The 23,284-nt window shown below is 43.4% G+C and overlaps 2 protein-coding genes across 5 annotated transcripts in view; one reads left to right on the top strand and one right to left on the bottom strand.

The window, feature by feature from the left end:
• LOC135917054 (uncharacterized) overlaps window positions 1-22,413 on the bottom strand; it is a 68,176-nt gene extending 45,763 nt beyond the window's left edge. The window contains exons 1-6 of one of the 4 annotated variants that reach the window (XM_065450545.1): window positions 22,324-22,399; window positions 21,942-22,130; window positions 19,550-19,765; window positions 18,705-18,907; window positions 14,274-14,555; window positions 3,122-3,244 (exon numbers count right to left, since the gene is read on the bottom strand). In XM_065450545.1, coding sequence (XP_065306617.1) covers window positions 14,318-14,555; window positions 18,705-18,907; window positions 19,550-19,765; window positions 21,942-22,124 — 840 coding nt within the window. In that variant the 5' untranslated portion in view covers window positions 22,125-22,130; window positions 22,324-22,399 and the 3' untranslated portion in view covers window positions 3,122-3,244; window positions 14,274-14,317. Of the gene's footprint in view, window positions 1-3,121; window positions 3,245-14,252; window positions 14,556-18,704; window positions 18,908-19,549; window positions 19,766-21,941; window positions 22,139-22,323 lie in introns of those variants that run through there. The other 3 variants (XM_070527988.1, XM_065450546.1, XM_065450544.1) reach the window with 3 other exon arrangements.
• On the top strand, window positions 1,324-11,451 carry LOC135917055 (uncharacterized). The gene is made up of 3 exons (XM_065450547.2): window positions 1,324-1,482; window positions 5,569-5,846; window positions 9,285-11,451. Exons 1-3 carry the CDS (start codon window positions 1,431-1,433, stop codon window positions 9,663-9,665), a joined length of 711 nt encoding a protein of 236 aa, XP_065306619.1. The 5' UTR covers window positions 1,324-1,430; the 3' UTR covers window positions 9,666-11,451.
• Window positions 22,414-23,284: the final 871 nt, after the last annotated feature.

Genomic DNA, 23,284 nt, shown 5'->3' with positions numbered 1-23,284 from the left:
ATCTATCTATCTATCTATCTATCTATCTATCTATCTATCTATCTATCTATCTATCTATCTATCTATCTATCTATCTATCTATCTATCTATCTATCTATCTATCTATCTATCTATCTATCTATCTATCTATCTATCTATCTATCTATCTATCTATCTATCTATCTATCTATCTATCTATCTATCTATCTATCTATCTATCTATCTTCGCTAACCCAGTAGTCAAAGTTGTCTACTAGCTTGGACTCTAGGCACGAAATATGCGTTCGTGGATGTGATGTCATAGAAGTCATTTCCTCGCAGTCCTTCCGGCTTCGTCATACAGTTGTCCTGAAGACAAGATCGTCTTAAATACTTCATCATCTCATTGTCCTCTAGCTGCCGTCGTCAAGCTGTCATCTTGAAACCATCATCACCATTGCAGAATGGTCATCCCATTGTCGTCATGACATTATCGTCACTCTGCCATTGGAATTTCCATTGACGACACTCCTGTTTTGTCATTCCTTGGTCATTACTGCATCGTCGTCATATACTGGTCATCGCCGTCCCGGGCGAGCAAGTGCGCAAAAAATGGGCTGATCCTGGAGACAGTGTATGTCGCATATAGCCGAAACAATGTTAATTTCAGAATGAACTAGGAATAAATGAAGATTTTTCAGGAATTCGATGTGTCGCACCATTATTTGAATGCTAATCGCATTCACGTCGGCACTCATTGCAAGATGGGCTCTGGCGGATAATTTTAGCAGTGAACGCAGTACAGTAATCATGCTGGATAAAATATTGTGCTGAGCAGGTGCTATAGAATGAAGTACAACGAATGGAGCACGGATGTTGCATGACATAGCAGCATACATTCGCAAGAAACAGCGGTTTGAAGTGGTGGCAAATGAGGTCATTACGAAAGGCCGAAGTTTGTTTTCCATGCGTGACAAATATACAAACAGCGATCTCGGAGGAATGCGCAGCAACTATGGGACTTCATGCCCAAATGGTGGTGACAATTGACGGCATGCAACATGTTTGTTGCGTTCCGTATGTTCGTAAACATGTTGCCAGGCACGAACAAACAGTGCGTGCTCTTCACTTAGATGAACCGACGCCGTTGCTGACGCAAGAACTCCGCGCCGTAGGTGTTTCTAAGTTCGTGCTCGCTCGCGCGCTTGGTTCAAACTCGGCTCTCTCTACATCGTTATCGCTTATGCGCAGTGTCGCGTCAGACCCACCGCACCCAGACAGCCTCTCCGGCCGAGGCGGCGCGACTATGAGCGAAAGATATCAAGGACGATGGCTGAAATAGGAGATGCCCCTTCACGGCCCCTCGTGCGAACAGCGAAAGCGAAGCAGCTCCAGGCCGGTGACAGCGGAAGAAGGCCAGATTGCGCGTGGATCCCATCGTCGCGGTGTTGTGCGGAGGAATCACCGAAGGCATGCGGTCGCCGCTTCTGGGACTGTTGCTAGCACTGCTTGCGACAACACTAGGTGAGCATTTTGACATTTGTAAGTTAACTTTGCACACCCGTTCGCCTGGCAAAGACCAGTGATGACCATTGAAAGTAGTGGTCAATCTTTGAGGTCACCCATGTGTTATTCTTGGTGACCGTTGGTTAGTGTCATTAGGCCTACGCGGTGGAAAACGGAGTATGCAAATATTCGTGGCTAGTTTTCTAACATATAACCTTAATTTAATGAATGTGCTTAAGGAGATTATGTTGCTGGCTTAGCTTGTGCGTCAGAGAAAATAAGTAAATTCATGCCTAGAGCAGTCTGCTTGAGGTTGCGCGCAGGGATCTACTTATTTAGCATTCTTATTTTTCCTAGTGTTGACAAAGTGTTGACAAGTGTAGTGATTCGGAGGAAATCGAAGCGCATCCTTCGGTGTAGCTAAGTTATAAAATGCTGAAAAAAAATCAATGTTGACACCCGGCACCCTGCCCGTATATGTTTCTTCTAGTTTGTAAGTACTTCGTGTGCTAGCAACACAGCATGATTCTTTTTTGTGTTCTTTTGTGCGTATGGCTTTTTCTTTCGCTGAAGGGCCATCTTAAGGAAGGATTCTTTGATATCGATTGTTTTCTGGTGTTACCACCCATCGTAAAGAGCACACGATACGGGCGTTAACGTAGACGTGGTGTGCTACTACCGAATTACAAAGGTCATACACAAGAAAAAATGAAAGGGCGCGTTGCATAATACTTTGCATATTCCGCGCGAGCTTATCATAGCTTTTACGCGAGAATATAGCAGAGGGTAGGTACTTTGTACGATACATGGGTGGCAGCGCGAAACTGGACACAGTGGGAACACCAGCAAAAGACAAGTGCTCTTCGTCAGTTGCTTCTTTGTACTGTGTCCTTCTTTTGTGCTGCAAGCAGAGTGAAAAATTGTGGACTTGTGCGAACCATCTTTCTTCTAACAGACCTTAAAGTTGCTAAAGAAGTGCAGTTTCATTGCGTGTGGAGTTCAAATTTTAAATTCGCGAAACAAAGCGACATTGACACGTAATAATGATTTAACTTTATGTCCTCACAATTGTTTGTGGAAAACTCATGCGAATATCAAGTATATTATGCCTCTCAGGTTGTTTGCGCTTGCTGGACTTTATATTCCATACAAACTATTGCCTCGCATCGGCAGCAAAGCATGTTGCGGCGACATAAAGAAATGCGTGCTTGTTGCCCAATGTTAGCTTACAGAAAAGTGCAAACGGGAAACACAACTCAGCATTGACAGCTACCTGTGAAAAATGCTAAACGGCATTTCACGGACATGAAGTGATCAGAAAAAGCACACGTGATTGAATTGCGGGTGCACATTGTTTACTTACTTCAGTCATTTGCATGTGTGAGCCCTTCCTGTCTATTCTGACCATGATGAGGGTGCTTAAGCAGACGCATTAAACGCAGAAGAGTCATGTCTGCTTGCGTGAAGCCATTTTCATCGATTCGCATCACAGTGTTTACCTCTTGAATGATAGAGCATGAATGAGCAATTGCCAGGTCAGCTTACGATGTTTGCAATACGAGAGCATAAAGCGTTTGCGGTAAGCAAGTGGTGAAACAGAATTTGCTTTATGATAACTTCAGAATAAGGTTTTCTTTTCTCATGCATGCGAAAACAACCGTAAAATTTGCGTCGTAATATGTTGGAGGACTTCCTTGTGTTCGAGGTGTGGCGTTCGTGATTGGCATGAATGAATATATTGTTACTGGGGTCTTGTCTTGTTCAAAACAACGAATGCGTTCTGAGGAGAGAAAAAAAAAACATCATAACTCGGACAGCATGACAAACAGTACATATTAAAAGAGTGCTTCAGCACAGACTACCGGCACAGAGAAATAAGAGCTATTTGTTATGAGGAACGGTACACTGAAAAAAAAAAAGATAGTTCTCAGTGGTGAAGCCCCGTAGGTTGTTCCGTGGTTTAGCTGGCTTGCCAGATGCTTCACTCGAGGTCATTATCTCTCCCTGTATTCTTGTTTAGGGAACAAGGCGAATAGTATAGCCACTTCTTAAAAGCGCTGACTGTGAATGCTAATTTGTTTCCGCCAAGCCCGCTATAAATAATCATGGCCCTCATATGCAGGGCTCATAGTCACAAAAATTTTATGATATAACTGTTCGTAATAGCAGAGGAAAGTCATTCGTAATGTCGTACATATAATTGGCAAAAACAGATGGCCAATTTCAAACATTACTGCTGAAAAAATGCTCCATGAATTCGGTCCCTGAAGAAAGGCACGCCGATTGCCGAAAACATGGCCTGGGACACTGTCACCTAAAACATTGTTGCCGCTAGTTTTTACGAGCTCGGGATAGAGGCGTGGATCTTCAAAGCCTAAACTCTCTGAGTGCGTTGCTGAGATGAAGGGCCTTATTATGCAATCAATTAGATATTGATTTTGTCAGCTGCCTTGCCCGTTGTCATTGTTGCTGTCAGGATCTTTTCCGTATCGTGAAAGAGTGGCTGTCATGAGTGTCTCACGTGTATAACGCACACATGTGGCAGTAGAGTGTCTCAGTTCATAGGCAGAAAACACATTCTAATAAAGTGCTCAAATTTTTTATTAGTGCATGAAATATGTGGTTGCCACTGTCACCAGTATGCGAAACGGAAGCGACAAATTACATTGTGCCTCGAACATCATGAAATATTGTAAATCATTTGTGTTTTGATGCACTTCAACCAAGGATCACGAAAGCATAAGCCTAGTTATTACAAGCACAAGCAACGAACAACGAACTCAGCAACTAAAGCTTTTAAGAACCGTTGATTGCTTTCGCACCATGAATTGCGCCTATTATTTAGTTGAATTTATTTCCGTTATCCGCAACTTCAGCATTTTGCGCGTTCCTTGCGATTTTCGCTCTTGTGTTGCACGATCCAATTAGAATATTGCTGGTTTTGTCAATGAAATGGATCTTTTCAACGTAGTCAAAGAGAAGTTGCCATTCAAACCTTTTTCTATCTTCCAATAGACATCCAGAAGAACTAAAGCGAATTTATAACTCTTGAATTATATATTTACATCCTTCTCATTACTGCCAACATTAGTACAGTCCTGTAGCCATCGAAATCAATTAGGAATAAAGGAATATGGCAGGTTCAAGTCGCGGAAAGTATTGGTGTTACTGCTAGTAGCTGCTACTGCTTCCAGAACAATTTGAGGTAGTATATATATTAAATGGCTATTTTAATTATTTTTATTATCGCTCCATTAGCTGACATATGCACTCATTGCTGAATGTTATGCAGGCTGATACAATGGCGCAAACGATTCCAGAGGCTCAAAGAGGTGCTTTGCATTTGAAAGTGTAACATATCCCGAAATATATCCCGCAGCGTTAATCGCACATCAGGTACTGCGATTATCGATGCGATTCAAGATATGTGGTAATCAGCGCTTGTTAGCTTGGGCAGCGCAGACATTTGCATATTTGTTTGTTGGCTTTTGTTTATGGTAATGCATCTAGATTTGAGCAGATGCGAACAAAGTTACACCCAAAGAACGCAGCTGTCGCCACGATGAGCACGTGCATAGGAAATTGAAGTCACGAGCGATGGTTTGTATTCGCGAGGTTTAATTTTGTATTTCAAGTTGTCCCTGCACAGCACGAAGGAGCAAGCACGACTTCTTGTCCTGCCCCCCCCCCCCCCCCCCCCCCCCGCAGCTTTGCATGTGCTTAGTAGCGTCCACTGCGCCTGACAAATTTGTCCTGGGAGTCTTTTCGTCAAACGCTTGCTTGCTGAAAAGCTTGCTCAAAGATCTGTACACGATGGGCTTCTTGCCATTGATTCACTTAAACATTGCAGTTTAGCAAGGTTTAGCATCCCGCAAATAGCATCTCGCAAATTAGGCTGGTATAAGGTAACAATTCTATTTAGTTTCCTTTTTTTTTTAATGCCGTACTTTCTCAGTGGTCTGAGCAGTGCGCCGCCTATCCTATCACTACAGGATCGCCCGTTCGGGAACGCTGAATGAAAAAAAAGAATACAATCGAGAGAAGTGAATCGCTAAATTATATCGGCTTCACACCTATGCTCAAGACGTTTATGCGACACTGCAGATCCAGCGCATACTCAACAGCCGCTGAGCACCCAGCGCCCAGATCTGTGTGCGGAAAGTCAGCTGCAGGAGGCCCGGAGTCTGCTGCAAAATGCCGTGGCTAGGATGGGAACCACCCTACCCGAGAGCATTCCTGTGCCCGGTGTTTCTTCTTCCGAGTACACCCTGTACAACGGCACCCTATCGCCTCTGCTTCTTACCGACGTCAACGTGACTGCGCAGGAAGCCGTGTGTAGGGATGACGCACGGCACTTCCCATTCGTCATAGGAGTTGGCACGGTGAGCAGTTCAAATGGCCGTCATGCCGACTATGATTGCACCCGCACTATGTGTCTAACTGGTCTGATCTATTTCGCCCTGTACAGTTAAAAAGAGCATATAAATTTACACTGGATCACATAGAGCTTTAAGAAAATGAGGGATAGAGAATATGCAAAACCTCATAATGAATGGACGTGACTGAATATAGAAACTCACAATATTTCTAACTTAGGGGACAGATTCATCAGTGCTCCATAAAAATCAATGTCAGCTCAAAAATTTGCATTCTTGCGAAGGACGCGCGCATGGCAAGCAACACATCTTGACGTATGCGCAGTACTTGCGTTGCAGTGCATGAAAGCGGTAGCAAATTTTGTGGTATCACTGTTGCAAGTTAGCGTAATATGCTACACTTCGTTTATTTTCGTCGTCTTTGTCCGTTATGCAATACGTAAGATGTAAAAACGGCGCATCACAACTTTCTCTTGTAGGTGTTTGCGTACACAATTAAATCAATATTTTTATTGCAGTTCTCCCACAATCTTACCTGCTTGATCATTTCTGCTGAATCCTCACGAGCATGGAGCAGAAAAATAAAAGCCCGCATACTAAATGACTACATGTTGCTTGACTTTTCAGCAGAGTTGCCGGCTTATCTTTTGTTGTGAAACTCAGTTACCCAGCTTTCAGAGACTTGTTTTCATTTGGTGGACACAGGAGTCGTTTCTAGCAGAAGGCTCAAATGTCGAAGCTGTAGCAAGGCCTCACTGTGCTAATATTCCATTATTTGAATGCATTTTATTAAAAGGGTGGTCTTAACATTAGTCGGCGTACGTCATTAGCCTTCTTTTTTTCAATTTACACAATGAGAAAATAAGCTATTGTGCAGTCAAACAACGTTCCATTAGTACATGCGTGACAAATAACAGAGAATATTTTATTACTGCGAGCGCAACTGCGCTCTTTGAATTACTTGCACTCTTTCGAGGTCAGCGTGTCCTCCAAAATTAAATGTAATCGGGCTTCAAGGCCAATCTTTTATTTAAGGCTGCACGCCTAGTACTTCCAGATCACAAACAACGTGACAAAGCATAAATAGCGTGGCATAACATGCTTGACAGGAAAGTAGCGAACGTCCATGCAGATGAGGATTATTCTTCGAACAAGATATATCGCAAAGGCAGTAGGTTTTTTTTTTTTTAAGTGCGCGTATTAAAGCGAAAAGAAGTTAAAAAGCTTGAAACGGGTTTGCTGTATGCGTCCCTTTTGGTACATCGTCGTCGTTGTCAACGGCTTCGTAGAAAATTACGTCATCTGCCACTTCCTCATTTCCATTGTCACCCGCACCGTAGCGCAGAAAAAGAAATAACTTGTCTCCCAGCTCCACCAGTATTATTTTTAGTTCATCAATCCGGGTTGTCATTGCCAATAGGCATTTGGGCGTCCACAACCGCTCTGCGTACGCAGAAAACCTCCGAGGTAGTAGTGCGCATGCGCAGTACGCAGGAGCAAGCACGACTTCTTGTCCTTCCTCCCCCCCCCTCCCCCCGCAGCTTTGCAGGCGCTAAGTAGCGTCCACTGGGGCCGCTGGAAACTCTTCGTGACGTTCTAATGTGTTCAGGCGTGCCAACGACAGCGGATTTTCCAAGACGCTTGGCCAAAATGGCTTCGAACGAAAGAAGGCGTGTGGATTGGCTGCGGCAGCTCCTGGTGCTCACGTATGATGGCGCGCAGCCACACGCGACAGAATTCCGCGCAAGCCAACGAGCAATCCACCTCTGAACATTTGCGTCCGGCTAACAGTTACTGCTGCTACGTGGGAGCGTGCTTCACTATGTGTGCACGATCTCGCGCTGTGTACCCGTGCTGTTGAGGACGCGTAACTATAACTCCCTATTATCATCATGGCAGCGTAACGTTTTCTTACTGTTGGCAGGTTTTAAAACAAATTCAAACCGCGGAACACATGTGATTTATAGTGCAGCGGAGCTTAAAGGGAGTCGTAGACACAGAATGAGTACCTGGTCAAGCTGTAATCACCAATCTTGCTGAGGCACAAAGCTTTACATATTATGTGTTAAGGTTTGGTTCACTTTCGATGGTGTCCTTTGAAAGGAAGATGAATAAGTGTGTCCAACAAGACGAAGCAAACGAGCTGATGGTTTTTTCATAATAATGGAAAAATAAGAGTCCAGTCCCTCTGAGGAGCGTAAAATAACTCTATTAGGGCGTGTACGGCTTCGGCAATGTTGCGACATGCAAATAGGCAACGTTACCACAGATTTTTATCTTTGTTTAAAGACTCCCACCTCTGAACGCGAAATTAGCGATTTCAGGGGCAAAGTGTATTAGGGCTATTTCGAAGTAGAAGTGCGCTAAGAAAATGAATTAAATAAAGTTGTCTTCAAATTCGATTGTCTTCAAGCTTCCATCCTAAACGCATACCATGCTCTAGAAAAAAAGTTAGCAGTCTTTTTACAACTTCTTCAGTTGTTGATTATGCTTGTCCGTAAATATTGTGCCATCAAAGAGCGTAAGCTTCATTTGGAGGCGTGGTTTGCGCAGCTATCTTGGTGCTGTTTCCGAAATTACGGATATTTTAACACAAGGTGCTGCGTTATTGCACTCTAGGGAATATAATCGTGCTGATAGTTACACACCACCCTCGTGTCTTCCCGCTCCATGTTAGCTTCAAATTTAATGTAACTCGACCTTATTTTGTACCCCTTCAGAACGGAATGGGTTTGGTTCAGTTGGGATACTTTCTAAGTGAGATACTCGCATGAGTCTTATTTTGTAGCGTGTTCTTTTGAAATAGGAGAGCATTTTATGTGTTACATAAGTTCGCCCACATTGTAGATCCATGCTTAACTTATTGCTTATTCACTGTTCTCCTCAAGACAGGGATTGATAAAGAGACTCTAAGCCTAATTTGTAGTTACCTCCTGGTTCGCCCATTAGGTAGAAAGATTGCCATGCGAAAACGATTGATTGCGACTCAGTCGCGATACCAAGAACAATAATATTTTGTATATGCAACCTTTTCTTTGATAAAAATACATTAGTTTCCTTTGTCTTTCTTTGTACTTATTTGCTCCCCACGCGTGAATGATTGTTTTATTGTTCATAATTTTTCAGCTTCAGCGGATTCATTGCGATGTATTCCAAACTTGTGAAATTTCATTGAGAAAGAGGCCACATTTTGCTAGAAAATGCTTCGTTTACTCTCGGTTGTCGACCGATACACTCTGACCACACCAATAAAAAAAAACACAACAGAAAGGTTGTAAATCAACATAATACTCCCGTGGTCAAAAACAGGTATTCGCCAATAAACCTGAGCATATTAAATAGCCTGCGTCGATTCGCAAAGAAAATCCAATCACCAATCACCTCCAGCCCTCGAATTTGCTTATAAGGCTAATTAAAGTCTTTGTGTTTCATTCTTCTCTTTAGGATGGGACTATGAGAGGCATTTACCACTACCACTGCGCGGGCAACAACGTTACAACTCCTGAAGATCGCGGCCGAGTGTCTGTGGCGTTTTCCGGCGTCTCTTTCAACGGCAAGCTCAGCCAGCAGCTCATTGGTGGAGACGGAAGTGGCAACGTCGGCGGTAGTTCCTCCTCGCCACAGCCAGTGTGGAGCGTCGGGGTTACTATGCGAGCGTATCCTTCGTTCTCGAGCATAGCCACGAGCCCGCAAAACACTCAAGTGAGCGGAGTGCCCTACTTCGAAATGATGCAGGCTGCCGACCACAGCTTCGTGCCCGTGTTCGCCAAGCTGCCGGAGACGCACGTGCTGCCAGCCCTCAAGGAGGCCCTTGGAGCTGAATAGCTGCCCCGAAAGTGTGCGATGCACCCAACAAACTTTGGGGATTGGAGTTTGTCTATAAGCACTGCCATGGTCAAAGTTTGATTTCAACTATTCCATCGCCACAACATCGGTCGATCACTTGATGTTTATTTCTTGAAAAAAAAAATAGGAAAACAACTTAGAAATATAGTGGGTGTAGTTTTCGCTAAGAAAAAATATTCTGCTGATGTTAACGAAACATCTAGCGACATGCAAGAGAAAAGAATGCTGCCAAATAAGTACATTTAGCGCTTTGTGCTACATACTTGTGTGGGTGGTTGGTTGTCGTGCTAATTGGAAATCTTAGTTCTGGGTAACGTTCCGAATCTTGCTTGCTTTGTTCCAAGTGATAAACACAATAGGTGAAAAGTCAAACAAAAAGAAGTTGTGTTTCTATAGACTCTATGACACGAAATTTTGGAACTTGTGTCTTGAATTGCACGTTAAATCGTGAACTTAACACAGCAATCTTCCAAATTTGAGTGTGTTCAGTGCGGTAGAAAATTGGTATTTGAACGTTTCTAACGCATTTCAACAGTACAGCGGTATACTAACAGTAAGTAGTGAAGAAGCGAAATGGGCCCGCGGAAGCTGTTGTGCTCAGAGGAAAGAAAGGCAGTCTCCAAGCTCATGCTTTTGTGGACAGCACACATCAGAAGTGATTGCGCAAAGGGCAAACACATCAAGGCTGCAATGCGTCATTTCGTTTTCAAATGTCTGTTTCAGCGGTTTGCTACTGCTTTATCTTAACGCGTAGATGAATTGCGGGCACAGTTCAACGGCGATGCCCACGCTGCGCCATTGGATGCCATAACATGGGTAGTGGTAGGGGCAAGGACAGCAGCGGCTCCTCAGTTGCTGAAGTGAGACAATTCATGACAAAGTGGCAGTCGCTGCTGGTGGGATGGGCCTTGAAGCCGCGATATAAAATAACACTTTTCCGTTAAAAGGTGCTCTGAGAATCCAGTTTTTTAGAACCATATTCACCCCTATACTCCCATTAACAATGAGAAGCTCATAATCGATGGACAACCGCGTCGTGGTACCTATAGGACGAAAATCGCCATTAATAAAATAGTATTGAGCCACACTGCACTGCACAGAGTACGCCAGTATCAGAAACTGTAGAACGTGAGACTATCCAGAGGAGCTTATTTCATATAAAAACAGATGCATTAAGGATCACAGCATACAGCCTAAATATAACGTATTCACTGTACGATGAACCAGAAAATCTAAAGCGGGAATGTTCAAAAAGAAACTCGCGATAAGATCTGCAGCGCGTACATAACTCACGCAATAGCTACCATTCGAAATTATGTTTTAGAAGGTGCACGTTTCCTAAGAATTCAAACAATAAAGTCATGGTGTGTGCGAAAGCGTGAACATTCAAGCTTTCTTATATCCAAAATAAAAAAGTTTTTTATAACGCACCCTCCTTTCTTTCACAAATGGTATCGACAATGCTTTTACATTATCTGAAACGTGATTTGCAAGGAGACAAACATCCTTCATTGAGATTCCTGAGGCTTTCTTTTATTTTTAAATGAACAGGAAGAAAATTTACGTCCACCGGAAGTGAAGCATAATTCCACTTGTCATGCTGAACTGAAGTAATCGCGATATTGTTGAAAACAAATTGAACTGTCTTTGAAAAGGTGTTATGTGGCTTTAATGTTTCTTAATGGTACAAGCGATGTTTTAAATGCAGCCTGAATCGTGTTACGATACGCTCTCAGACAGCCAATAAAAATACAAAGTATGGCCCTGCCTGGAATGTTCCCGTACCACTGCGACTCGCCAAATATATTGTGCCAATTCACTCCGCTTTTGTCTCTTTCTTTGGCAGTGCCACATTCTCGCCTATCTTGGTTCGCACATATGGTATCCAAAACAGCGGGACAACAGCACAAAAAGCATAAGTGGTTGAAAGTTAGCTCGTTAGCAATACTGTCAGAGCATTGTTCCGCTTATATTGAGGCGTCGGTAATACCTTGACACTATTTGCTGCAACAGAAAACTGTATCAGGAGCTTGTCATTTTGCTCTACTATTTTCTCATTGACGTTTTTCATCTAATTGCAATATTTGACCAGTTGAATAAATTATTAGGAATAATTACGTAATTAGGCGAAATGCAAGAAAGTTCTTTGAGTATCTCGAACGCATGGTAGACTTTACCTTGGTTTTGTCTAGTCATGTAGCATTTTCGTATGTTTAAGTATTGGCGCATGATAGGTGGGGTACCCTGTACAAGCTGAGTGAAGATGCACAGTTTAAACTATGCAAGCAAGGCACGTGCCGACATTAAAAGAGCTGATTAGGCTCTGGTCGCAAACTAGTTGGTACGATACCTTTATGGTGGAACAGCACTAGAAAAACCCAAATGAGAGAAGAACGCGAGGAGGAGAGCCGCGTAGTTACAGCAAAACAATTTTCACTCTGGTAAGCGGACAGTCAAGGAATACTAATACAAGAATACCGTTTTTAATTTGGGGAGTGGGGCTCAAGCAGTTCAAGGACCGCACATCCGTGCTCCTTATCACGTGTGTGTCTTGAAAGCTAGGGATAGCACTATTCTTGAAGATTTCTGTAGACTGTTCATCCTCAGTTTTATCTAATTGCTGTAATTTTACCCAAGTAACACAATTGTGAATTTTTATGACGATATGAAAGGTAGATAGTTGGGCATGTTGATAGTTCATGTTCGTTTGTCGCTGTCTCTGGCGCTGTTATTTTTATGACAAGCTGTTTCTTCAGCGAAAAGGCATTTGCATGTTGGCTTGGGTCGCTCCTCTCTTATGCAAATTTTCTTCTTTTATTTCTTTACCAACTTTTAGGTATTGTATTTGACTCGAACAAAATTCCTAAACTGTTTTGGAAATCTTGACGATTTTACTTTATTTGTAAACAATTATATTCTTGTCACATACTGTTACAATGCAGATTTGCTTTTGTCATTGTTAAGATAGCGCGGAAAAAGCTTAACTTTCACCCATGAGCTAGCTCAAGACAATCACTAATGAAACTAGGGTAAGGGAGATCACTGGATTGAAACTGGGTCGACATCCGCGCAAATCTTTCTGATCCATAACTGGTCGCCAGTTCCCTAACATAGCGTCTTCCACCTCCAAATTTCTTCTTAGATAAATAACCAAAGTTATTAGTTCAAATTTATCCACTTCCACACAGTGCTAACATCCGTTTATGCGCCGGCGCTTGCGTTTTGTTTAAGAAAATTGCAAGCACTGAAGTTGAATGTATTCAACACTAAAGTCTTAAAAGAATTTCTGAATGGTATGGCTCGTTACCCATGTGGTTAAAGAAGAATAAATTAGTTTTAATGTGATTAGCATTATTAGAGTACTTTAGGCACTTTCCAGTGTTCGTAGGTCTGTCGGTTGGTCGGTCACTAACCGTGTCACTAACCATTCTTCCGCCAAGTTGTGCCACTGGGTGATGAATGAACTGGTGGTTAGAGCATCGCGCTGCTCTGATGAGGAAATTGGGTCCGAAACTAATCGTCGGGAAAATGCGTCAGGCCTACACTGCATATGTGGCACTCATCAGTTACCCTTTTGACAACAACTTTTAGTACTGGTGATTTGCCAGTTTTATGCCACTTTTCAATGAACCTCGTTAACCCAACTTCAATGACTGGGTATGTAAAACTGGGCATCTGTCATGTTTAATGAACCTCTTTGGGACCAATTTCGGCCACGGGGTAAGTACTGCCTTCCTATGTTCATATTTACCACAAGCTTGGCAATGCGCCAATGCGTATGTGGCCCGCTTCAATGACGAAAAATTATTTAAATTTCCCTGGTGGTGGGTGAAGTCGACTCCGCGTCAATATTATTCGGTTCATATAGTCTGAATAAATATTCACAGTACATATTTAGGCGGTGACTTTGCTACAGCCACACTGGATGGCGCAGCGTGGCCACAGGGACGCGCGAGAGAGCATCCAGTCAATACACGCGTTATACATGGCGCGTTTTGGTGGTTTCTGCATTGGTTCAATATTAAAATTGTACTGACGTCAACAAACGTCGTGATATGAGTTCGGCCGGATATTTTCTTCCTGTCACCAATAAAAAACAACCATATTTATATGCATACAAGATCGATGATGCAGGGGTGAAAGAAATGAGCGAATATATTATTGGGAGTAGAAGTTATGAGCCGGCTATCATAGTTCAAACACACGGACGACATTTGTGCGACTTCTAAGTGAAAGTTGCGTACCTGACACACAAGTTAGAAGCCACCCCATGTGAGTAAAAGCTGCGAGTGTACTATTATTTTGCCCAGCTTGATTAGGCGTGCATTTCATGTGGCTCTTTCCCATGAAAAGACAACGACGGGCTTGATTGGCTTCAGAGACACATTCTCTTTATGTAAAAGATGCGGATGTGCTCATTCCTCTTAAAATCGCATGCTTGAGAACTGTTGTCTATGAAGAACTGAAGATGCAAGTTGTCGCAATCTTTGCAAAGACATACGATGGCATCAAACGCAGTTATAATTTATCAATTGCATCGGTCTTCAAATTATAATGATACAAGAGTGAAAGAGACATGGCAAGTACCTTTTTCTTCACAAGTGAACTATAACGGATCTCGCTGGTGTCTTCTATGACGAAGGATCAAATCTCTCTACTGGCCGTCGAATACGCGTTGACCTGCGCAAGATGACTGGTTGATCTTGGAAATATCCTTTCTTGGTCGAGCTGGGATTCTTTTTCTGGTCACGCCGCAATACGTTTAACGTCTGTTCCATGACCAATGTTTCAGTGGCCTGTGGAAGCGATGTTCTTGTGGCAAGGCCAAGAGGTCGTTGAATCACTGTATTGGAACACTGGTTCTCTTCCCTGCAGTTTTAATGACGATTTGGTCGAGAATTATTAGGAGGCAAAGAAACCCAAAAGCATATAAAAGTAGAAGGTAGTTAAGCCGTCATGGTTGCTTAGTGGCAATGGTGTTGGCGTGCTAAGCACGAGGTCGCAGGATCGTATCTCCGCCAGGGCGGCTGAATTCCGCCGGGGCGAAATGCGAGAACACCGGTGTACTTAGATTTAGGTGCGCGTTAAAGAACCCCAGGTGGTCCGAATTTCCCGCGTGCCCCACTACGGCGTGCATCATGATCAGAAAGTAGTTTTAGCGCGTAAAACTCGCTATTTTAATTTTTAAGTGGAAAATCTTTCTTTATCACGAACACAAGTCATTTAGCTATTCAGCCACAAGCCTAAGTACTACTAATTGATCTGCCTTAAAGGGCCCCTGAATCGGTTCGGACAAATTTTGAGACGCGTAAGGTACAGTTTAAGTAGAACATTCGCACCACAATTTAAGTGAAGCGTTACGTATTAATGGAGCTACAAGCGATTAGAAGTTACCCTCCTCCCCAGCCATGCTTTTCCTCCTCAACTCATTCGCCGAGCGAGCGGGGCTAAGCTCCGCCTTCACTGGTCCTGCGTCAGGATGCGACGTCACATCGTCCACTTCCTGTGGTTTAGGAGCCCGCCCCCGCCCGCGCTAAACCACTCCGCTAGCCGCTTGGCTGTCGACCCCAAGCGAGAGCTATCGAAGCAGCGTGCGTTGCGAGCATTCTGTCGTAGCGCCGAACGTGTCTGGTATTCTGTTAACCACAGGCAAGCTGGTCATTTCGGCAAATGACTGGAGGCATAAACTCAAACTGATTAAGGAACTTTGATGTAGACGTACGTGAGTGGCCTGATCGGTCTGCACGGTCCCGACACTTGTTGGCACAGCGCTTAACCAGCCAAACAAAGCGCTAACATTGCTCTAACCAAGTGTAAAACATTTTAAACATTTATAAAAACAACATCTTGATGATTACACTCCTGCGAAAAATACGCACCAACAGCAAAGAAGAATACGCTTCGTTGCTGCTACTGTGTATGGTTGAGCTCTATGCCACCAGGTGGCTGCACCGTGCAGACCATTCACATTTGCCCTTCTGCTCATCTCGGCTCGTCCCGTTACGGCACAGTCAAGCGGCCAGACCCTGTCCCCTCGCGCTTACGTTTGCCCTAATACGGGACTCGCGAAACGCTATTGCGTTAGTAATCTTCCGGTGTAAAGTGACGGCCACAAACGCGGAAATCCTTGCGCCGATCGGATAGCGGCAGTCCGATGCGCAGCAGCCAGTTCGCTCGTACGCTGCCTTCCAGAGGGACACGATGTCGCAGCTTGACATATTGCCAGTCGCTACGTTTGCAGTCCACAAGGCAACCAAGTCGAATCATAGTGCTCGCGAAATAACTCAGACCAACTCTGACCGCGGAGCCCTCGTCAAAATGGAGTAGGTTGTAACACAAGCAGACGACACTTGCTGTGTGCCGGAAGTGCTTAAGTGTACTGAAAAATTGTTCTTGTGCATTCTCTTTATGCTACTTTCTTTTTATAAAAACAAATTAACTAACATTCAAACTATTACGAAGATCATTTGTTTACCATGAAGTTGGAAAAATTATCGATCACGCGCCCTCGTCAGCCAATCGGATAGCTCGCCCCACTGACCTCATATGGGTGATTTCGGTCATATGGGTAGGGGCGGCTTCAAATCCCGCCGAGCAGTGCGCTACGATCGGCAGCGATGTGCATTTTTAAAAGCTTATAATAAATTACACGCTTTACGCAGAGCACTTAGATGTGTCAATTAATGATCAGAAGGACCTACTCTAACGACTCAGTACGTTTGTAGAAAATCGTCAAAAGCGCTTCAGGGTCCCTTTATGAGCAACGCTAAATATACAAACCCCCCGCCTACATTCACATCAAAGCCGTCACTCCTGCACCATTTTGATCACCCGATGCCAAGGAAAGACACTATAGCGGATTTCCATTTCTCGTTTCAGCCGTCTTCTCGAGCAATCTCTCCGATGATCCTTTTAACGTGTTAGGTTACCGTGTTTCTTAAAACAGTGCAGTAATGCGAATATAATCACCCCGTAATTGTTTTAGGTTCACTGAGGACCTACATAAGGCAATATGAATTTGGCCTTCTACAATCCGAATAACCAAGGTGGAAAAAGAAGAAGACTCGAAACTCTGATGGATAGTTCTAAAACTGAAAGCTGTGTCAATCCACTATATTGCCTCTACCTAACGATACCATGCTTTCTTCTAGGCCAATATTAACACAGAAATCTTTTGAACAATATTTAAACCGCCAAGGGGATGACTGCACTTATGGGGTGAATTCTTGAAGGTATGTTGCCTGCTTGCAGGAGCTTTTGGTGTATTATAATGTTTGTTTACAATTGCATTCTGCGCTGTTGTTAAGCTTGTATCTGTATTCATACCCCACTCTTTGTTCCCATGAGAATTAGTAGAGGTGTGACATTTTCTTATTAGAATAGCCACTTGCGCAAGCCGCACATCAAATCTTCAAGTCTATTGGTTCTTTCTGCATGTTGGTTTTTCTCAAATTCCTTCAGGAGTACTTTTATAAGTATTTTCGATGAACAGGCTACGTTTATACAAATATAAAAGGTATGAGCATAGTGCGAAACAAAGAAAGAAAAGCTTCGTGCAGATTAAAAGGTGTAAAAACAAGCAGGTCAAAAAAGAAAACACGCTTGTTGCCAGACAGTAAATATTGATAGAAATGTGTTATCTAGAATGTGCAGAAACATAACAAATTTATTTTTTGGTCTAAAGCAAAATCTCGCAAATGCATGCTTATGGAAAGGGCCAACGTATTTTTCTTGAAATCTTCAAAAGGATCGCCCACTTATCATTCAAGTGTTTTTACGCGAATTTCGTGAGAAGATTGCATTGTAGAGCCAATGTCTTCGAATGTAAAACCTGGAACAGTTATTTTTCTTGGTTTATTAGACAGAAATACAATGTTCTCTTCGTTTATGGGAATGCAACCTATTGCTGCGATAGCGCAAACGGTAAATTGTTTCGCTGCGTGTGAGCAGCTGCACGAACCAGCTGTTCAGGGATGGTGGCAGCATGTGGAACGCGTCGCAACCCGCCCTGAACTGCTGTTTTCTGTAGCTGCAGGCAGGCATCAACACAAATGTACAATTTAGCCATCACAGCCTCAGCTCGGCTCACCATGAACGAAGGCAAACTTCAATCTGTCTTCTACCAAATCTGGTAGGTAATTGTGCCACGTGTTATATTGAACGACGTAAACTACAAGATGTGATCTTTTTGCGAAGCGCTATGAAGAGCAGTGCAGCGGTAAGGGCAAAGTCTTTTTTTTCTTACATTTTAAGCGAAATATTCACGCCCTTTTATTGAACATCTTTATTTGCTTTACGGCAACCTCAAACGCAATACAATACAATGAATTATTTACCATGTTTTTTTTTACTTTAGACCCTGAATTGTTACAATTATTTACGATATTAAGAAAGAACGCACAAGAGTGAAACCCACAAAAAAATTCAGTTCTAGTGCAAAGCATTTGCTTTTAGCCTCGGTGTTTATTTCCAGAAAGATATAAAGTATACTCGTTTGATAGTGAAGGTATAGATCAATGCCTATGCAGTAAGTAAATGTGTATATCAATATTGTAACCACGTCGTGGCAGGCGTAGAATAAGACAATATCAAAAACGTAACCTTAGACTGTTAGCTTGTTACTGGGCGAACCTTTGCCCAGAAAAATAGGTGGCACTCAAATCACTGCGATAGCGGTGAGCAAGGTTCGCGACTGTCAAAGTCTGGTCAGTATGTCATACGCGTTGGTGATTTATACATAACTTGATCGCCGATGGTACCAGCGTAATCACTGGTGCCCACGTGCCTTCCAGAAAGAACAACAGTATTTGTTTCGCGCATACATATGAGCACGCAAGTTCCAGTGACAACATAGACAACAAATATAGCCAACAAATATTTTGAAAATGTTACTATGAATGCAAGTGCGTCTTGCCTTGAGTGATAACATTAAAATTGGTATCGGTTCAAGAGCGGTTCCTGGGAGAAAAATATAAACAAGTATTAACAATGTATGGATGTCAATATATCAAGCCATACCTCTTTGGTGACGTCTTGAAGTAATAGGCCACGATAAGGAGAAATACAGCTAGCGCCGCCAATCCAAAATGTGGCAGCAGCGGTAGAGAAGCCATTGAAGAGCCGGGTTTCAAGTGGAACAGTGCCAAAGCTGTTCCTAGGCGTAATATTATAGTGACCAGGGCAGCTGCGGGGCCAAATGGCTTCACGTACAGCAGTTCCACCTGTCAAGTCAGGGAGAACATAAAGATAACATTGAAATATGGGGTCAGCAAGCTATGCAGTTTATTTTGCTTTCAAGTACAATTAGAAAAAGTGTCCTTCAGCACATAATATGATACTTAAGTAGCATAGGAACAATGAGGATGTGCTCTAAGTTGAACTTATTAACACTATAGATGCTATAGGATACATGTGAGTTCGTACAGACAAGCTATGGTTCCTCACTTTTCTTTTATGGTCAATGAGCAACACTGATGACCTTAACCAGATGGCAGTGGTACAATAAAGAAAAAAAAATAAAGCTGAATAGGACTGAACGAATTGAGTAAATGCTGGACACCATAAGCTCAGAATTTTCTCCTCACAAGAAGTCGACAAATTTACCAGTGATACAGAAACGTTGTCATCTGAGTGCGGTTGCGCCATTTCGACCCGTAGCTTGGCACTTCTTAAGAACCGGAACACTAGAACACGAATCGTAATTGTTGTAGGAGCAAAATTACATGACCAATCTAGTGCACGCGGATCTGCTTTACGGAATCGAAGTAACTTGGGGAAGTCATCACCGTACAATAGCAATGTTCTATGCTCCACGATGTCCACTCTTCTTTTGGCAGCTTTCAATATTGTGTACGCTTGCTTACCACGCATGCCACCTCAAAGATCAAAACCAAGGTGGCTGTCAAAGCACCCAGTGCGCTTGAGTTTTGCAGAAGCGGGCTTGTGACGGGGCACGTGAAGGCTAGGAGTAGAACAGCCGGTGTGACCAGAAGGACGAGTCGCCTGCCGACAGCGTGGGTCTTGACGATGGCGGCGCATATGGACAATGTGTAACCCAGCAACAGCACCATCCAGATCACCTGAGAAGTAGAGAAAAGATTGTATGCTCGGTTTATATCTCAATGAAGCACGATGGAAAAACAAAAAGCACACGAGATAACGCATGCAGTATTGAAATACCTGTAGCGAAAGAATGAGGACATCAGAAGTATTAGAAAACAGGCATGTCCTGTTCGGTTGTGGCAGATTTGAAGGCAGGACCTCACATAAGATATTTCATTTGTGAGTTAAGGCACGCGTTTTTTTTTCCAGGTCTCATGGACCTTCAAGTGCAGTTCCACCTGTTACATCACTTGCACGACACACCGCACTTTGCATATGGGCAATTAAAAATTTCGCCAGTTGAGTTTTTTTATTTGCATCATGGCACATGACCCTCTTGCGAAAGCCGCATGACCCCACTGAGAAGGAATGAAGTCCTACCAGCTTTGCGAAAATGTCATAATTAGTGTCGCATTCTATCTGTCCACCTCCGATGTTTAGTAGAAGAGGCATTGACAGTACAGCTAAGTAAATCACAAACTACTGGATCCATACTTTGTTTAAACTGTCGCGCAGATTATGGTGACGGATATCGCGAAAAACTGCGCTAAATTAACAATTTCTGCTAAGCGAGCTCGACTTCACTAACACTCGCTTTGAATTTCGCAATTGGAACTTGTGACCTAAAGCGAGCAATCAAAATAAGAGGCAGTTGGTTCACGTTGTTATTTAGTCACCGCAATAAAAATACTTCCTGAGAAGGTGCTTTCCTTCTCTCTCATTCGTTCACTTGAAAAGGAGGAACAGCACTGCAAGTGTCATTCTAAAAAAAGCAGATTTGCCAGAACTAAATAGAAGCAAAAATTTTAAAAATCACTAGCCATCCCGGCCGTACCAATGTGGATGTCCAGCGAAGCAGTGGAAAAGCGCCACTACAACTGCTGAAGCGCTATTCTTCATAACTGCGAAATCATTCTACGGGCCACGATGCGAAAAATTCGATGGTGACACCCATTGGTACCAAACCCGTGTGACCACGTGGAGGCACCACGTTTCACATGACCTCAAATCACCGTAAACGTCGCACGATGATATCACGTCAAACGTTGCGTTACGCGATAACCGCACTCTCCCGTCACGATATCGCCGGGTGAAGTAAACGGATGGCGCAATCACGTCAAACGTGGCGACATGGAATGACGTCTTGGTCAAGTGATGATGTCGTCTGATCACATTATGTAACGCTCCTTGGAGAAGCAGCACACTGCGTGCTGCCCACTTCATTGCACTGCCCTAGAGATCGGCCCACATATTTGTGCAAGCAAAGGTCTCGCACGCAGGCACGATACATCTCAGGCTACTAGAGGCTAAAAGCAGCGCTTTAAAAAAAATTGCTGCAGGAACTCCCTAGTGCGACTTGTCACACAGTACGGAAGTCACTCCGGATGTCACGGAAGTACGAAATGTCACTCACTGTCATATTTCGCATGTGTTATGATTTGTGTGATGACTTATCATGCATCTCTGCCATTTATGTCATGTCATGCTATTCGTGAGATTACATGCAATTCATGTGATGTCACGCGTGTTGCTAGAGCAACGGATTGCGATGTTGAAGGCATTGAGGTAATAAAAAGTTGGTGTCGCATCCGCGAAGTTGGCTTCTCTGCAACGCGTTGTAACACTGACGTCATTTAAGATCATGTGACGATGCTTGGCGAGTAGCGGCGCGAGCTGCGAAAGGAAAAAGTAGGCGCAACTCTGCTCCCTTTCGGAGAGTTTGCAAGGGCGCTAACTTTAGCGTGTCCTCGGCGCCAAAACCAGAGATAACACCAGATTGTACTGAACGCATTTAAATACGTCTCGCAGAAAAATAGTTCGTAAATTGCGTTCTTTCATGTAAAATACTTTTCACTATTTCAGTAAAAACTACATCAGGGCGAGCTCCCAGAAGCAGCATGGGCACGCCATTTTTACTGGTAACGCTACTGATTTTTGTGTTCTTTACTTGCAAAGCCACGCGGCTATCTTCAGCCGTACTGAGAGCTTTTTTTCTGTTTCCAAACGTGCGCCCTAAAATCAGCGACCGCCGCATGCAATGGCGAATCAGAATGATATTAAGCGAAACAAATAGAATTACCAGTTAGTGGCTCGTAACATGCATATCTGTTGCCTTTTTCCAGTGTGCGGTCTATCAATGGTAACATTTCTTACCTGTCTTGCCTTGTCCCGCAGAGTTACCACTAATTTGTCTTGAAGTGGACAATGCGGCAGGGGGCTAGAAGAGGCATAGGTCATGCTTGTATTGCGCCAACCTTCCTCCCAGTGCCCGTCTTCCATGAATAGATCGCCAATTTTCCACCACCAGTACATCGTCGCGGGGCCTAGGGGGAACATCGTGGTCTAGGATCCTAGAAAAATTGGCGTCTTTAGTGCAGACAGCGAAGGTGGCGATATGTTTGGAAAAATAACGGTGGTTCTATTGACTGCACTTGAATAAATAAAACGCCTTCAGCAAGACTATTTGGAACAGTACGCAAAAAGGCTCACTGCGTCGCCCCTGCCACGAGCCTGGCGTAAGCAAAGTAGGACTTACAGGCCTGTTTCCTAAGATTCGTCTTCAAGGTCTGAAATGCGATCAGGAAGATTATGGTAATAATTCTCGGTCACTGTAGCACATACCCACTATGAAATCGTCCATCAATGGTCGCCACTCGCGCAGCCAGTGCATATCAAATTAGTTCGCATGTGTTACCACTATTCTGCCTTCTCATTTTATTATCATTGTTGTTCTTATTGGCACAAACATTATCCTGTATAACGTATTGAAATCAGTTTTTTTTGTGATTATTTTTGCTTCTGCGATCCTTATCTTTTCCACTGGTATGTGAAAAGAAGAAGCAGCATAAAAAGAACTGAAGGCATGTTTTTGTTAATTCGACAAAAGCTTATCGACCAGCGCGCAACTTAGAAATATGCCCTAATAACGCACCTCGTTGCCTCTTTTCTATGAAATATTATATAGGATGCCCTTGTTCCCATGCACAAAAACACGAAAAAAGAATATTGACGGGAATCACATGAAAGCTACGTTGGTAATAAAGTTCTAAAACCACCAGTATTATTTTAGTCCAGAGATTCAATTCTTTATCTAAATGTGCTCAGCTAACATTTCATTTTTTGTTTTGGTTCTCAAGATGCCAATCAAAATGTGGTAGAAGTTAGAGGCCCCATTTTTATGACGAACGGTGCGTACGTGTATTTTTTTCAAGTCGAATAAAATCATTCAGGAAAATATGAAAGTAATATAATTTGGTTACACACAGGTGTGTACACAATAGCAGTGGGTAACCTACTCATATTTATGAGTGGGTTATTAGTGGCGCAATTCGGCCGCCATTGGCATCGCCGTGATGTCCCTATAATGTCCAAGTGCGATTACACCATCGACGCACGCCGTGTATCTCTGTAGGCGCGAGTGAAAGCGTGCAAGAGTGCCCCGATGATCATGGCTGGAACTCGCGCGCTCATGGAATGAAGGCCTGGATGAAGCACGC

This window comes from Dermacentor albipictus, chromosome 10, assembly GCF_038994185.2.
Source record: "Dermacentor albipictus isolate Rhodes 1998 colony chromosome 10, USDA_Dalb.pri_finalv2, whole genome shotgun sequence".
Lineage (NCBI taxonomy): Eukaryota > Metazoa > Arthropoda > Arachnida > Ixodida > Ixodidae > Dermacentor > Dermacentor albipictus.
The sequence above is the reverse complement of the archived record's forward strand: the minus strand, read 5'-3'. Positions and strand labels throughout refer to the sequence as shown.

Coding starts and splice junctions, on each gene's coding strand:
- LOC135917055 (XM_065450547.2), top strand. CDS start 1,431: ATGCGGTCGCCGCTTCTGGGACTGTTGCTAGCACTGCTTGCGACAACA. Junction 1,483..5,568: donor ACTGCTTGCGACAACACTAG/GTGAGCATTTTG, acceptor GCGACACTGCAG/ATCCAGCGCATACTCAACAG. Junction 5,847..9,284: donor TCGTCATAGGAGTTGGCACG/GTGAGCAGTTCA, acceptor TCTTCTCTTTAG/GATGGGACTATGAGAGGCAT.